The sequence below is a fragment of the Leptonychotes weddellii genome, chromosome 10 (assembly GCF_054177405.1).
Source record: "Leptonychotes weddellii isolate Sample4059 chromosome 10, ASM5417740v2, whole genome shotgun sequence".
Classification (NCBI taxonomy): domain Eukaryota; kingdom Metazoa; phylum Chordata; class Mammalia; order Carnivora; family Phocidae; genus Leptonychotes; species Leptonychotes weddellii.
Window position 1 is genome coordinate 66,097,263 of NC_138378.1, and position 16,993 is coordinate 66,114,255.

The 16,993-nt window shown below is 35.0% G+C and overlaps 1 protein-coding gene across 2 annotated transcripts in view; it reads right to left on the reverse strand.

Annotated features, from left to right (window-relative positions):
• Positions 1 to 16,993, reverse strand: part of FANCL (FA complementation group L) — an 88,499-nt gene that overhangs the window by 54,783 nt on the left and 16,723 nt on the right. Inside the window, exons 4-5 of one of the 2 annotated variants that reach the window (XM_006728953.3) lie at positions 15,827 to 15,883; positions 10,631 to 10,731 (exon numbers count right to left, since the gene is read on the reverse strand). In XM_006728953.3, the coding sequence (XP_006729016.1) occupies positions 10,631 to 10,731; positions 15,827 to 15,883 (158 nt within the window). The remainder of the gene's footprint in view (positions 1 to 10,630; positions 10,732 to 15,826; positions 15,884 to 16,993) is intronic. The other variant, XM_081833576.1, reaches the window with a different exon arrangement.

Here is a 16,993-nt window from a genome sequence, read left to right on the forward strand (position 1 = left end):
AAAATGACACTACGCTTGAGTTAAATTTTTTAAAACATTTGAAAAAGGATACTAATACTTAAGCTTCATAGAGGTTTCCGCTGTTTTTGTTAAAAGCTGAATGGTGGGGCGCCTGGGTGGCTCAGTTGGTTAAGCGACTGCCTTCGGCTCAGGTCATGATCCTGGAGTCCCGGGATCGAGTCCCGCATCAGGCTCTCTGCTCGGCAGGGAGTCTGCTTCTCCCTCTGACCCTCCTCCCTCTCATGCTCTCTGTCTCTCATTCTCTCTCTCAAATAAATAAATAAAATCTTTAAAAAAATAAATAAATAAAAGCTGAATGGTATCAGTACAGAGAGACAAAACAAATTTGCTTTCTCTTGAAATAACAGTACTTACTTTGACCAACAGCTTAAGTTAGAGAGTTTTTCTTTAAACATCTAGATGCATATATGTAGCAATAACATCAAAAGGCAGACTAAAGACCTTCATGGTTTTTTGTTTTTTAAATATTTTTTATTTATTTATTTGACAGAGAGAGACACAGCAAGAGAGGGAACACAAGTAGGGGGAGTAGGAGAGGGAGAAGCAGCCTTCCCGCTGAGCAGGGAGCCCGATGTGGAGCTCCATTCCAGGACCCTGGGATCATGGCCCTAGCCGAAGGTAGACGCCTAATGACTGAGCCACCCAGGCGCCCTAAGACCTTCATGTTTTAATAAAGCATCAATTCCATCTTAACCACCACCCTCAGGTTTAAGCAGTAACTACTTCAAAAAAACAATCTCCCTAATTGGCGTCTTCTTGTATCTTCTGTACGTCAATCTATTCTGCCTTTCATGACTAAATTAATCTTCCTAAGTACTTTTTATTTTTTTAAATATTTATTTATTTTAGAGAAAGAGCGAGAACATGAGTGGGAGGGGCAAAGGGAAAGGGAGAGAGTCCCAGACTCCCTGCTGAGCACGGAGCCCAATGCCAATGCAGGGCTTGATCTCAAGACTCTGAGATCACAACCTAAGCCATAACCAAGAGTTGGGTGCTTAAACGACTGCGCCACCCAGGCACCCCAATCTTCCTAAGTACTTTTCAAATCATATCAACCCCTTGCTCAAAAATAGTCAGTGAGTCCCCATCACTTGCACATAGAGAATCCTTAGTCTAGGAGTCAAGACCTCTCAGTCTGGCCCTGATATTAATCCTCTTATGTGAGCAACTGATACTCCAAAGTCCAAAGATGAATTGCACATTTCCATCACTACAAACTTACGTCCACCACTGCCTCCCTTTTAAGGCTCTCTACATTCCTTCCAAGCTTATCCCAATACCCACCTCCTTTAGGAAGAACCTTCCTAAATCATCTGCAGCCCAAAAGGACTTCATCTTTCTAGGGGTGCCTGGGTGGCTCAGTTGGTTGAGTGTCCAACTCTTGGTTTCAGCTCAGGTCATGATCTTATGGGTCGTGAGATCGAGCCCCACCAAGGGCTCGGAGTCTGCTTGAGATTCTCTGCCCTCTCTCTCTCTGCACCTCCCCCCCCCCACACTTGCACATCCATGCACAACCGCACACGCTCTCTCTTAAATAAATCTTCAAAAGGACTTCACCTTCCACACTGTTCCTTTTCATGTAAATATTTGCTTCCTAATCAAATTAACTTTTTTTAATAAGGAATATGAAAGTTTTAAACTTCTATGCATTGTATCAGTGCTCTAGGTGTTATATAACCATGGAGAAGCTGCTATCAAGACTGGTTCATATTTATTGATTCATATGCAAGTTTTAAACAACTGAATGCAAACTGTTTAAATTACATACTATAAACATATTACCAATTTAGAAAAACATTTTTTCACTATTAGATAATTTGCACTTATTCAGTGATTTGAATATATATGAGGAAAAAGCACTCTACGATAAAGGTAATTTAGGATGAAAACCATACTTATTAACATCTATGTTCTTATGCATTATGCAATGAAAATTATCATTACTGGTTATAATTAAATCATAACACTAATTAAGAGCTGTAAAACTCATATATAGTCTGACATTTTTAGGTGAACTAGTGGCTCAACTTTATACCTACTTTACACAAGGTATTATTTGAATCAAGTAACACGTGTTTCTTTTTAACCCTTATTAAGTATTATTAGTTTCATTTGAAAAATAAAGAAAATGTGGCTCAGAGAGGTTACATTACCTGCCCAAGGTCACACAGCTGATAAACCAGAATTAAAGCTCTTGTCTAGTTACTGGAATTAATTTCCTCTTAACAAGTATCTCCATTTCTCCCAATATGGTAAACAGATCTTTAAAATGCATTGAGCATTATAGAAAATATCACCATCAATGGATTAATAAGTCTATTACCAAAATAAGGTACTTAATTAAAAATCCAACTTAATATATATTTACAATCTTTCAAAAGCGAAACAAATTTACTAAAACTCAGCTCTTTCCCTAGACAAATTTAAAAGGCCAACTAGTTGAATTCTACTCACTCTAACTGATAAATATGCTGCCTAAAAAAAGAATAAAACCATCAGATCACACTTCCCCTGTTAGAACTATTTAATCTCTGAATTACCTAGGGCCATGTGATTACTAAAATAAACATAAGGTATCTTATAACTAAGATGACTTTACATTTCTTCCAAATTGAGACACTTTTGAGACTGAAAGAGGCCAGGATAAAAGGCATATATTAGGATTATCCTAGGTAAAGTGGGATGTAGATCAACCTACTTATAACAAAAAGTATTCAGTGCTTTCAACTCCAGGACATTCTTAATGTCCTTAACGTCTTAATGTTTCTTAACAGAAAATCCTGTTAAACCCCAAGGACTCTAATTCTTATCCTTTTAATGAACCATTCTGCAAAACAACACAAGCAGAAGTGAACAGAAACCTATCAAGACAGCTTTTTGCATCACTTACATTTGTGAACTGTTTAACACCCAAAATCACCGACTGTCTTACTATCATCTTTTTACCCTCCAGACAACTAGCTGTTTTTAGTGTGTTTTTATACAAGTTGAAACAAGTACAGAAATTACTACAGCAATCAAACTTAAGGTCAGTTACTAATTCTCAATGTCATTTCTATTAAAAAATGTATGTGAATAAAGGAAAAAAGATTTCAATCATATTCTAAATATTTCTATTTTTTTTTAGATTTTATTTGACAGAGAGAGAGAGAATCACAAGTGGGAGGGGGGCAGAGGGAGAGGAAGAAGTAGGCTTCTGGCTGAGCAGGGAGCCCGATGTGGGGCTTGATCCCAGGACTCTGGGATCATGACCTGAGCCCAAGGCAGACGCTTACCTGACTGAGCCACCCAGGTGCCCCTTCCTAATTTTTTATAATGCCTCATCCTATAGAACTGATTAGATATGTCAGTTATGTAATTTAAAAACACAGCAAGGTCTTGATTACCTTAAAAAAAGATTTTTCTTTCATTATCGGATTTTACCATTACACTAAAAAATCTACAAGATTATTTAGAGTATAAGGAAAATATAGACATACTGACATGGCCTACAAATCATTAAGATTCTGACAATCCATTCAAATCAATTTGTCATGCGTATTATTGTGTGTGTCATTTTAAGAGATATTTTAAATTAAGAAGCTGGCCAGCTGTTCAGGCAGGCCTCAAAAGGTAGCAATTCTAGTATGTGGATAGCATAATTCAAGTCTCAGTGTTAGCTCTGATGGTCTGAAACCCAATGCCAACAATACCAGACCTGATTTAAGAATTAAATCACAAAAATAAAATTGATAGAGTTTCTTACTCCAGAAAGCACTGAATAAATACTGAGAAAATCTTATTCTCTGGCTTCTGACAATCCACGCAAACAACTTCTCTTTTGCTAACACATTCCTCATTTGTAAAGACTATGAAACAAATGATTCAGTAACAGCAGCTATATTCTAGTTCAATCATGCATACTAGTCACTATAATTAAACTTTGATCTTTCACAAATCTTAAGCAACAGATTTCAAAACTATCTCTCAGGATGGGTTAATTTTGCATGTGGCCAATTTTATCCATGATGAGACAGTCACACACTGAGGATGAAGCAAATAAAAACTATCTCCCAAGTATTTGAGGGAACTTTATTAAAGGCTCCATACCAGCCTACTGCAAAGCACAATGCCAGGCAGCATCATTCACAGAGAATGCCCAAGGACTGTTATGTAGCCACTCTTGGCTACATACACATTTTATATATTATGTTGAACATAAAAATATGTATCTTGAAATTTATTCTGAGAATTAAGTAGGAAGTATATAAAGTGGCTATATCAGTCAATGGCATACAACAGAAACTTCATAAATGGAAGTTCCTTTTTATAATAATCTTAGTCTAAGAAAGAGACAAGCATTCATATTGTGATCAGTGCTATGATGGAGGCATTCATAACCTTCCTTTTGGCTTCATCTATTATCCAAGCTAGACATCTGTTCCTTTTTCTCCCACATCAGAACAATACATATAATGCAAAGCAAAACTCAATACTTTCTATTTGTCCCTAAAAAACACTTATTCCATAAAGTATTTTAATACTTGCACTATTTCTCTTATACCTTTGTTGCTAATGGCTCTCAAAAAATCCTGTAATTATATTCTATAGTACTTATCACAATTAGAATTAAGTACTACTGTGATCATCTACTTCAATTCTGACTCTCCCACTAGATATAAGTTCCTTGAGGGACCTTAAGTCTTGCCTATGGATATCCACTGCCTTACATTATAGGCATTCAACAGTTAGTTGGGAAAAAAATGAATGATTCACAAATCTCATATTTGCATTCTCAATGCTTCAACTACTTCATAACTGGAGTTCTTCCAAATGTGTCACAACCACTTAGAAAAGGGCTTCCCCTTCCAAGTCCTTCCTACATTCCTAAGTATCCTCTAAACACTAAGATCTTAACGTTTAAGCATCTGAAAATAAGTCAACATGATTTTTCTCTATCACCTTAAATCCAAACAATGACCAGGTCCATGATGTCAGTGCCTCAAGACAAATCTTCATACTTCCAGCCAAACTACTATTAGTTCATCTCAATTCATTACTTGTCTTCTGTCTCCCCTCTTCTTGTTATGCTAAATTTTATTTAAAAGTTCCATCTTTCCCAAATCCTATTCAGGAATGGCACCTTATCAAATAATGCCTAATCACATGAATAACATTAACAGTCCTCGATACCACCACAATAGTACATTTAAAGTTATATGTAACAACCATTTCAGGCTAAAATGGAGTACCTTGCTACAGACCTACACTTTCACTGAGAACTACTAGAGTAGTCTGATGCAAGAGGGAAAAAAAAAAAAAAAAAAAAGGTTGGAGGCATCAAAGAATTGCTAAGGCAACAAAGACCTAAAGAACCAAGGTCCTGAAAAAGGGGAACAGAGGAGAGGTAAGCCAATACTGCAGCCATTTTTCCCTCAGCTTATTTACCAATTCTGGGCCTGGGGCAAGAGAAGAAGGATTTGGGCAAAGGGCACAGATGGAAAGCTGCTATTAAGGAGCAAACCAAAACAAACAAAAAAACCATACAGCAGCATTTCTGGAAATCTCTTGAGGTTAGAGAAACAAAAATAACAGACTTTTAAAGGGCCAGAATCTAGTGGAAAGGTAGGGCCAGGTACCTTGTCCTAATATTTGGGCAATTGTCCATCAAAACCTTTGATAAATCCTTGAACTGCAAGTGACAAGGATAAAAAAAAACCTAAGCAGAAAGCCCCAGTGAAAACCAAGGGGGGAATATTTAGATAGCCCATAATACTGAGGAGAAATTAATTAAAATTTAGAACCCACACCGGTAAAAGCCCCAGTGAATATCCCCAAGCTCTCAGTGGGAACCCTTGGAGGGCTACCCCTAAAAGTAAAGCAAAAAAGAGTCAGACGAAGCATTGTCAAAAATGGACCCCCTGGCTCCAACTGGGAGGTAAACTGGCCTTGTGAAGAGACACACGTAAGAGTTTAGGATCTACCAAGGGAGAAATACCAGTGAACACACTCAGCTCTTGCTTAAAAGTTCTAAAGGGTTACAACTTAGGAAGAATTACATTGAGTCCTATAAAAACTATAGCCCAACCTGAACCAGTTCAGTCTTTAACAGGATTATAGCAACCTGCCCCTACTCTATTTCTCAGCAAAGGAAAAAGTAAACCCTTTGCACAAGAAAATATCATCATCTAGAACCTCTAAACTTTTTTATACACAATTTCTAACACTCAAAGATCATTAGGCATAGCACAGCAGCCTTAATGAACAAGGGCAAATACTGAAGAACAGCCACTTAAGAGACAGTGAGAAAATGTTTATTAACTAAAATATCTGGAAATTAAGTCAGTTTCCTCATTTCTCCCCTTTTGCCAGTTTTTCAGGGTTTTTGTTTTTTTGGGGTTTTTTGTTTTGTTTTGTTTTTAAAGAAAGAGTAGTCACAGTCATTTTGTTGAGCACAGACCAGGAGAGTTCAGGTTTTACATTTTTACTTTGTTTTACAGTATTCAATTTTCTACTGATTCAATTGTGAAAATAAAGAAAAGCCCCTTACTTTTTACTATTAAAAAGTAGTAGGCCCACATGAAAAGATGCTCAACATCACTCATCATTAGGGAAATACAAATCAAACTACAATGAGGTATCACCTCACACTTGTCAGAAAGGCTAAAATCAACAACACAGGAAACAACAGGTGTTGGTGAGGATATAAAGAAAGGGGAACCCTCTTGCACTGCTGGTGGAATGCAAGCTGGTGCAGCCCCGCTGGAAAACAGTGTGGAGGTTCCTCAAAAAGTTAAAAATAGAACTACCCTATGATCCAGCAATTGCACTACTAAGTCTTTACCCAAAATACAAAAATACTAATTCAAAGGGATATACGCACTCCAATGTTTATATCAGCATTATCCACAAGAGCCAGATTATGGAAACAGTCCAAGTGTCCATCGACTGATGAATGGATGAGGAAGATGTGGTATATACATACAATGCAATATTCGGCCATAAAAAAGAATGAAATCTTGCCATTTGCAATGACATGGATGGAGCTAGAAAGTGAAATAAGAGAATCAGAGAAAGAAATACTATATGATTTCAAAAAAAAAAAAAAGAAATACTATATGATTTCACTCATGTGGAATTTAAGAAACGAAACAAAACAAGCAAAGGGGGAAAAAAAAGAGAGGGACAAACCAAGAAACAGACTCTTAACTATAGAGAACTGATGGTTACTGGAGGAGAAGGGGTGGGGGGAAGGGTTAAACAGGTGATGATATAAGGAGTACACTTGCTGTGATGAGCACACAGTGCTGTATGGAAGTGCTGAATCACTGTACTGTATACCTGAAACCAATATTACACTGTATGTTAACTGGAATTTATTTTTTTTTAAGATTTATTTGAAAGAGAGAAAGCAGGTGCACACGCGTGGGGGTTGGGGTGGCAGGAGAGAGGGAGAGACAGTCTTAAGCAGACTCTCTGTGCAGAGCATGGACCTCAGAAAGGGGCTCCATCTCATGACCCTGAGATCACAACCTGAGCCAAAACCAGGAGTCAGACCCTTAACTGACTGCACCACCCAGGTGCCCCGTAACTAACTGGAATTTAAATAAAAACGTAAAAAAAAAAAAAATAGTAGTAGACCCTGGTATTTACCAATGTGGATAAACACACACTAATACACACACACTAATACACACACACGCGTGCACACACACGCGTGCACACACACGCGTGCACACACACGCGTGCACACACACGTGTGCACACACATACACACACACCCTGGACATAGATGTTTATAGCAGCTTTATTCATAACTGCCAAAACTCAGAAACTAATCAAGATGTCCTTCAGTAAGGGAATGAATAAACTGGTACATTCAGACAATGGAACTATATTCAGTACTAAAAACAAATGAGCTAACGAGCCATGAAAAGACTAAGAAGAAATTTAAACACATACTATAAGTAAAAGAAGCCAATCTGAAAAGGCTACATAATGTATGATTCCAACTATATGACATTCTGGAAAATCCAACACTGTGGAGACAATAAAAATATCAGTGGCTGCCAGAAGCTAGGGGAGTGGAAGGGAAAGGAAGGAAGGGAGAGGAAAGGAGAAAGAAAGCCAATTTGGGGGGGAAAAAAAAAGTACTGGGAATGCCAAGATATGGCAACAGATATGACTGAAAACCACAAGAAAGAAAATTAAAAACAGACTCCAGGGGATCTAGATTATGGGAATTAGTAGAAAATATTTTTAAACAATTATAAAAGAAAATACGGGAAAAGGCAGAGAATTAAAAAAAAAAAACAAACTGAAATCAAGTGTAGTTATACTAATATCTAACAAAGTAGACATTAAGGCAAGAAGTATTACCAGTGATTAAAAGAAACATTTAAGGATAAAAGGAAAAATCCACAGAAGATACAGCAATTATAAATCTGTACACACTCCAAAATTAAAACTGGAACTGCCATTTGATCCAGCAATTCCACTTCTGGGTATATATCCAAAGAAAACAAAATCAAAATGTTGAAGAAGTATCTGCAACCCCAAATTCACTGTAGCAATATTTACCATAGCCAAGACATGGAAACAACCTAAGTATCCACTAACAGATGAATGGAGAAAGAAAACTTAGTGTGTGTGTGTGTGTGTGTGTATATATATATACACACACACATATACATATATACATACACACACCCTCCAAATATACAATGAGATACTATTCAGCCATAAAAAAGGACATCCTGCTATTACGACAATATGGATGGACCTTGAGAGCATTACACCTCATAAAACAAGTCAGAGAAAAACACTATATGATCTCTCATTTATATGTCAAGTTTAAGAAAAAAAAAGTGAACTCATAGATACAGAGAACATACTGCTGTTGCCAGAGGCAGAGGTGAAATGAATGAAGGTGGTCAAAAGGTACAAACTTCCACTTATGTAATGTACAGCATGGTGACTATAATTAATAATACTGTAATATATATTTGGAAGTTGCTGAAAGAGTAAATCTTTAAAGCTCTCATCACTAGAAAAACAATGTGTTAAGTATGTGTGATGATGGAGGTTAGCTAGCCTAACTGTTGTGATTTCATAATATATACATATATCACTACGTTATACACCTAAAACTAGTATTATATGTTGATTATATATCAAAAAAATATTAAAAGAAATTATTTAGTGAGGAAGAAAAAAGATTCCAGACAGAAAGACAGAAATGCAGGAAGGAATAAAGAACACTGGGAGAAGGGAACCCCAGGTGGCTCAGTCAGTTAAGCATCTGCCTTGGGCTCAGGTCATGATCCCAGGGTCCTGGGATCAGGAGCCCCACATCAGGCTCCCTGCTCAGTGGGGAGTCTACTTCTCCCCCTCCCTCTGCTCCTCCTCTCTCAAATAAATAAAAATCTTTTAAAAAAATTAAAAAATAAAAAAATACCGGGCACCTGGGTGGCTCAGATGGTTAAGCATTGCCGTCGGCTCAGATCATGATCTCCAGTTCCTGGGAAGGAAGCCCGCGTCAAGTGGGGCTCCCAGCTCAGCAGGGAGTCTGCTTCTCCCTCTACCTCTGCCTCTCCACCTGCTTATGTTCTCTCTCGCTCTCAAATGAATATAAATCTTTTTAAAAAATAAAAATAAAATAAAAAAATAAGAACACTGGGAGAAATACACAAATTACATACAAATTATACATACATACTGCATAATATATAAATACATAATTGTGTGTATATATATATATAAATATATACATATATATTGACTTTAAAAACAATGTTTGCCAATTTTAAATATAGAATTAAAATGCATGATAACAATAACACAACAGGTAGAGAAGTGAATACATTGAGTTTTAGATCCTCCCATTATAAGAAAATTGGTAAAAGTAAAAATGTGTATTTTGCTATATATATGTTGAAATCTCCAAGGTAATTCTAAAAGAGTAATAAAAGAATGCATAACTTAATTCTTGATTAATCCAAATAAAGGCAAATGAAAGCAGATAAAGAGAAAAAAACACAAAATGCATAAGACAAACAGAAAACATATAGCAAGATGTCAGTGAAAATGGCAGTAAATATATTGAGTGATGTCAGTGAAAATGGCAATCAGAAGTTCCTAAAAGTCTCCATTCTGTAACAGTCACAAGAACAATGACCCAAAAAACATCCGGGGAAAAAAAAAGCAATTATGTGAGGTGATAGATATGTTAATGAGTTTATGTGACTCCTTCCACAATGTACATGTAAATCAAATCATCACATTGTACACGTTAAAAATATTACAATCTTATTTGTCAATTATACCTCAATAAAACTAAAATAACGTTCATGTTCAGTAAAATTATGGTAAAATCTTACTTCATACATAAAAATGTTCCTTTTCAAAATTTTATTATTTTACTTTGTAGATCAGTTTGTTAATGATGATAGCTCTCTAATTCATACCCACAATAAGGATCAGGTATCAATTATAATCAAGTAAGTTCTAATTATAATGAAACGCTGACTAAAAACAGGTAAAAAATAAATTGCTAAAACTGCAAATAAACTGCAATGTGTAAAAAGAAAAAAAAAAAAGACATTTCTGAAACATTTTAAAATAGACATACTTATCCCAACCAAGAGTTCCTATCTCTTCAATGAGGCTTGCGTAGAACTGGGGAGGAGGAGGTGGTGCATACAACTCTTGTTTATTCTTTAAAGCAACCTCCTGTTTAAAAGAAAAAAAACTGAATCTGCTATGGATTGCTAGACAGTAAATTGTTACTATCTGATTACAAAACAACTTCATAATCTCCTTTGTGCCTCACTAAAGTGTCCAGTATTCTTACAGAAATTCCAGCTGAATCATTCCCCTTCTCATACAAAGACAGGAAAAAGTTAAAAGACAGGATTGAAGATTATGTGAAAATGTCAATTTTCACATTTAAAAACTTCAGATTTAATATTTTCCTAGACTATTATGCCTATCAGAGATGACAAGAGTTTAAAAATACCCTCAAGGCGTCACTATTTTTCTATTCCTGTGGATATAACTTTGATATAAAGAAACATGCACCTTTAAGAAAAGCCTGAACTCTTTAAGTACATTGTTTAGACAGATATATTTGTATACAGTTATGAATCACACCCTTACAAACAAAAACCCTTTATTACCACAGTAAATAATCACCTGCTACTTTCTTTCACTGACTTACATTCTTTATTACTCCCAGACCAGGTTAAGTGTTTTTCCATCTATGCGGAATCATCATCTTCAAGATGGTTTATGTATCCCACTCCCCCCACCAAAAAAACTAACTTTTTTTTTTTCTTGCAAGCAATACAAACATTACTAGAATTGCTGAGGCTGAATATTAGCAATTACTTCAAAGGTGCTAACCTAGACAAAAATCTTATTTGGAAAGTAAAAATAAATGTATCTGCAAATTACACAGATGTTCATATGATCTAAAAAATAAGAAAAAAGTCAGATACAGTAAATAAAACCAGATGAGAACAAGTATAAAAATTATAAATGTTTCTGTTAACTATAACCCTAATAAAAGGTATAATTCTTTCTTCTTTAAGTATATATTTAATCTATTAGTCCTTACCCTTTGTTTTTAAACAAGGATAGGATACTATTAAATTGAGATAATACTAGAAAGATTTTACAAAACAGTATTTCAAAATCAGGACTATTAACTGAAACTACTTTCTAAATCTGCTTTAGGATAAAAACAACAACAAAACTGAAAGCAGGTTTGTAAAACCCAAAATGTCAGTTTGGATTTAATTAGAAGGTAAGCTCCTAGAAGACAGGAGTATACTGCTTTTTTAATAAACTAAATACCTAATGTTATCTATAAATTGCCTGATAGTCCATACAAAATTTTTACTATTAAGATTATCCTGTTACTAAAAAAAAACAAGTCCGTATAGTTCCTATACTTACATATAAAACAGCTTCAGCAATTCTTTTGAAATTTTTTTTAATCCAGAAATATTAAATACTGCTATCCACATACATGGATGGTAAATTTGGATAATAAAAATGTATTTTAATCCAAGGTTTAGGACATTCATAAACTCTACCTTCTACCTTAGGTCAGACAAGTTACTCCTATTCCAGAACCATAATAGGAAAAAGGGCAAAGGCAGAGAATCAAAGCATTCTTTGTGGAGAAGAGGCAAGGTACATATTAGAAAGATCACAGGCTTTACAAAGGTTTTAAATCCTAACTTTACCATTTCCTAGTTTTAAGGCCTTAGCTACACAGCCACTAAGCCCTAAAATAGAAAAAAAAAAAAAAAAACCTAACCACATCAGAGTTCTTTTAACAGGTAATTGTGGGGCACCTGGGTGGCTCAGTTTGTTAAGCATCTGACTCTTGATTTCAGCTAAGGTCATGATCTCAGGGTTCTGGGATCAAGCCTCAAATCAGACTCTGCACTCAGCTGAGAATCTGCTTGGATTCTCTCTCTCCCTCTCCCTGCTTGCATGCACGTGTGCTCTCTCTCAAATAAGTCTTTAAAAATAAATAAAATACAGGTAATTGTTCATTTATTAAATATATACTGAACTCCTACTATATGCCTAGTTATTACTAGGAAACTCGGTCAATAACTACTGATTTCATTTGGACATCATCCTTAATACTGTCATTGGTGATTACATTATAGGAAACCCTGTTACTGACAACACAGCCCAACAAATAAACTAATAAAATTCTTACTTTTTTTAGGTATACTGTTCATAAATGTGCAATAGTTATCACCAATTCTGTCAATTTCTTTAGAAAGCTAAAATATAGCATGTCATTTTATTCAGAAATGCAGCAACAAATGTACTAAATAGAATACTCTTAGAGATCAATGTCAATATTTTATCTTAAACCTAATGAGTGTTTCTTCAAAATTAAATGACCAATAGATCTGTTCTTACAACCTCATAAAGTAAGCCAGTAATAAGAGTTTAATGGGACACAGTATATATAGTTTTATTTGTATATACTTTTATTTGTATAGCTTACGAAAAGTATGATAAAAAGAAAACTTTTTTTTTAAGATTTTATTTATTTGACAGAGAGAGAGAGTGAGAGAGCACAAGCAGGGGGAGCAGGAGAGGGAGAGGGAGAAGCAGGCTCCCCGCAGAGCAGGGAGGCCGATGTGGGATTCAATCCCAGGACCAGGAGATCATGACTTGAGCCAAAGACAGATGCTTAACCGACTGACCCACCCAGGTGCCCCAATAAAAAACTTTTTCAAACTTTTTTTACAATGTGAAAGGTAAACCAAAATATGCTTTACTTCTTCACCTTACCTTTTTTAAGCTTATCATGAAATCTGGCCTTTAGGAAATTCATAATCAATTTTGGTAATTCTTATTAGTTAGGGTTTACAGATTTGTAAGTCAAAATTCAAACTTTAGAAATTGACTTTAAACTCTTTCTTCTGATCCCAAACATTTTACCAAAGCCCTATCTCAGAGGGTTGTTATGAGGATTAAAAAAAAAAAAAAAAAAGGACTCAGAACAACTTGAGCAACTAAGCTCTTAGTATGTGGCAGCTGCTGCCAACAATAAAAACCTCAAAAAGAATTAAAAAAATAAACTGTTTTCAATCGTTTGTAGCAATATATTGGTACTGTAATTTTGTAAAACAAATATAAAAGAGATAGAGGAAAAGCATAAGTAAAACATAATAAAAAATAATTGTTAATATTAGAAACCAAGATTTTCAGAGTAAAATATAAGCATTAAAATAAAATTTTAAATGTTATAATGCCAAATTTGAATTGGAAATATCAATATGAACTCATAATGAATTATTCTCTTTCCAAACAGTATTTTTTCCTAGCTCTGTCCACTGAAAAGGCCTACCAGTAATAGCAACACTCCAGTTTCCAGATCTGTGGCATCAAAACACTGTTTCCTACAAAGAAACCATGGCTCTTTGGAGAAGTAACTAATTATAGTTCTGAAAAAAGGATGAGTACATTAAACTGGGGTAACTGGTGTCAGAAAGCAAAGTCTGGGCGGTGTTAAAAGAACCAAGGAGCCAGGATGAAGGGGCATACACTGACCCAAAATGATGCAATTTATGCATCAAAAGGTATAGTGATTACAATGATTAAAGTCAATATAAAAACTCATGAGTTCATAATGATACTAAAAAAAAAAATCATTATTTCCCTTTGACAGTTGCTAGGCACTACTACCTTATTACTCTAAAAACTGAATTTTGTAAAAAAAAAAAAAAAAAAAGGAAAAGAAACAAGCAATGAACCTATTTCTCCAGCGTGAGCTATACCTCAAATTAACCAAATAACTGATGAAGGGAGGTCCTTTCTACAGAAGACCTCCAGATAATAAATGTAGATGATGGAATTTTTAAAAGTCACCATTTGCAACCCCTAATGAAATAGTGGATGTAGGCAATGATTATCACTGGATGCTAAAATCATTAGGTGATAAGCTGGTAAGAAACTTTATATTTGATGGATCTAAACCAACTGATCAATCTTAACTCTACTAAGAGAGGAACTATCAAATACCATGTGCCTCCTCATGCAATGTAAGTACATAGCACAAAGTATTCTTACCAGAACAAATGAGACTAGATCACAAAAAAGGTAGAATATGTTAGAAAATACTATGAATATCTAATAAACCAAATCCAGAATGCAAGAAATGTTATAGGACACATAATCTAGTTAATTTAACTTGTCAATTCAAAAAAAAAAAAAAAAAGGAGTAGGGGAAAGACGAAGCACTGCTAGAAATTAAAAGACTTAGGAGACATATCAACATGCAGTGTGTGGACTTTGTTTGCATACAGACACAAGCAGCTATAAGAAATTACCACGAAGTTTGTTGGGGTTATAACAGCATATTTAAAAACAAAACATAACAAAAAAACACTTAGCTGTTAGAAGTATACACCAATATGTTCATGGAGGGATGGATACAATGTTCAGGATTTCCTTAAAAATACTCTAGTCCCAGGGCACCTGGGTGGCTCAGTCGGATCAGTGTCCAACTCTTGGTTTTGGTTCAGGTCATGATTTCAGGGTCCTGGGATTGAGCCCTGCAGCTAGCTCCGCACTCAGCAGGAATCCACTTGAGGATTCTCTCTCTCCCTCTGCCTCTCCCAGCCCTACTTTGCACGCACACACTCTCTCTCTCTCAAACAAATAAATCTAAGAATACTCTAGTCCCTTCTCCTTTAGGAGTAGGGGAAGAAAAATGGCAAAACACTGAAGTTAGGTCATGGGTCCATGGGTATTCACTATACAGTCTTCCCTCTTCTGTTTATGTTGAAAACTTGCATAATAAAAAATTTCTTAAATAATACAGTCTATAGATAAACTAAAAACTCAAGTATTTTATGCATAACTGATTAACTGAATAATCAATTACTATACATAACTGTATGTATGTAATGAAGCCTAACATGTTCTTTAGAAATCTGCAGCTATATACAAAATTATTTATATACTATATTAGATCTTTAAGTGTAGCTACCTATTCTCTCCATACATGTTGAATTCTGACAAACCAGGAGTACATTTTATATCACCACCTGTCCAAGACTAGCGTCAAGTGTACTCAGTTTGACACAATCAATCTGGTTCCTCTAACAATTCTGTTCCTCATGTAATTAAAAAAAAAAAAAAAAGCATCATCCACATTTACACACACAGTAAAATAAAACATTAAGTGACTGGGACTTAAGTTTTAAATTCCAATCATGTTAGTTTTTACAGGAATTTTTAAAAAATCAGGACTTATAGAATATGGTATTAGAAAACAAATTCTTACCAAAATCATCTTCAACTCCATCATAAAGCTCATTAGATCAGGAGAGTGCTGCATTCTCTAGATCAAAACATTTCTAATTAATTTCATTTGTACAATGAATATTCCATACACTGAAACTGAAATAAAATACAGGTCCATGTGAACATGAAAAAAATATCATATATATCTACATCTTACAAGTTTAAGAACTAAAGTACTTGTCACCATCCCTACTGTACCTACCAATTTCATTTTGAAAGAGTAATTAAAGCCCTAAAATCTATTTTGGTGAGCTATACCGAATTGTACTTAAAAATCTCTTAAAATCTCACACACTCCTTTGTTCCTTCAGCACTGACAACTGATCAAGTTTAGCAAATCTACCAAACCACATCATTATTTTAAAAAAAAAAAAAAAAAAAGGTGGTATGGGGTGGAGGGGAAAGAACATAAAATATAAAAATCAGGCAAATCTATGCAATTAAAAAATCTAATTAGAGTGATGAATTATTAATCAATACCGTATTTTCATTTTTCCCCTTGACCTTAAAAACTACGTACAATTGTTAATTTTGTCTTTTCACAACTAACCCATATTAATTCAAAAGGAGTCAATCTTTAAACTAAAAACACTGTAATAAAAAGGCAAAAAGGAAATAACTTCTAAAGATGAATATTTAAGAGTTATAATTCCATTTCCTAGAAATCTTTGATTCCTAAAATAACTATAGAATAAAGGAAAGCAAAGAAAATTCTCAAGTGTAACATTTTTTATTAGATGAAACTCCACATCACTTCTCTGCTTGAAATCAAAATACTGTATTTTTGTTACTTTTTGTGATACCTGCACTACCACCAGAGATCTGAACAAAGCCAATCTGTGAATTTGTTCCCTCTTTTAGAGGAGAAAAATAATAATTTAAAGATATTTCAACAATGCATGAGACATATGAATCACATCTTAACATAGCTTTGGATGGGCAAGTCTGTAAAACAAATCTTTGACTTTCCCATCTTCTATACAGTATTTTCCCCCTTAGCTTACTAGTATATCAGATTTTTGTGAACTACACCCTAGGGGCTAAATCCAGCCCAATACCAGTTTCTGTAAATAAAGCTGTATTGAAATGCAGCCACGCCCACTCATTTACCTCTTTATGGTTGCTTTGGTTCTACCAGTGAAGTAGT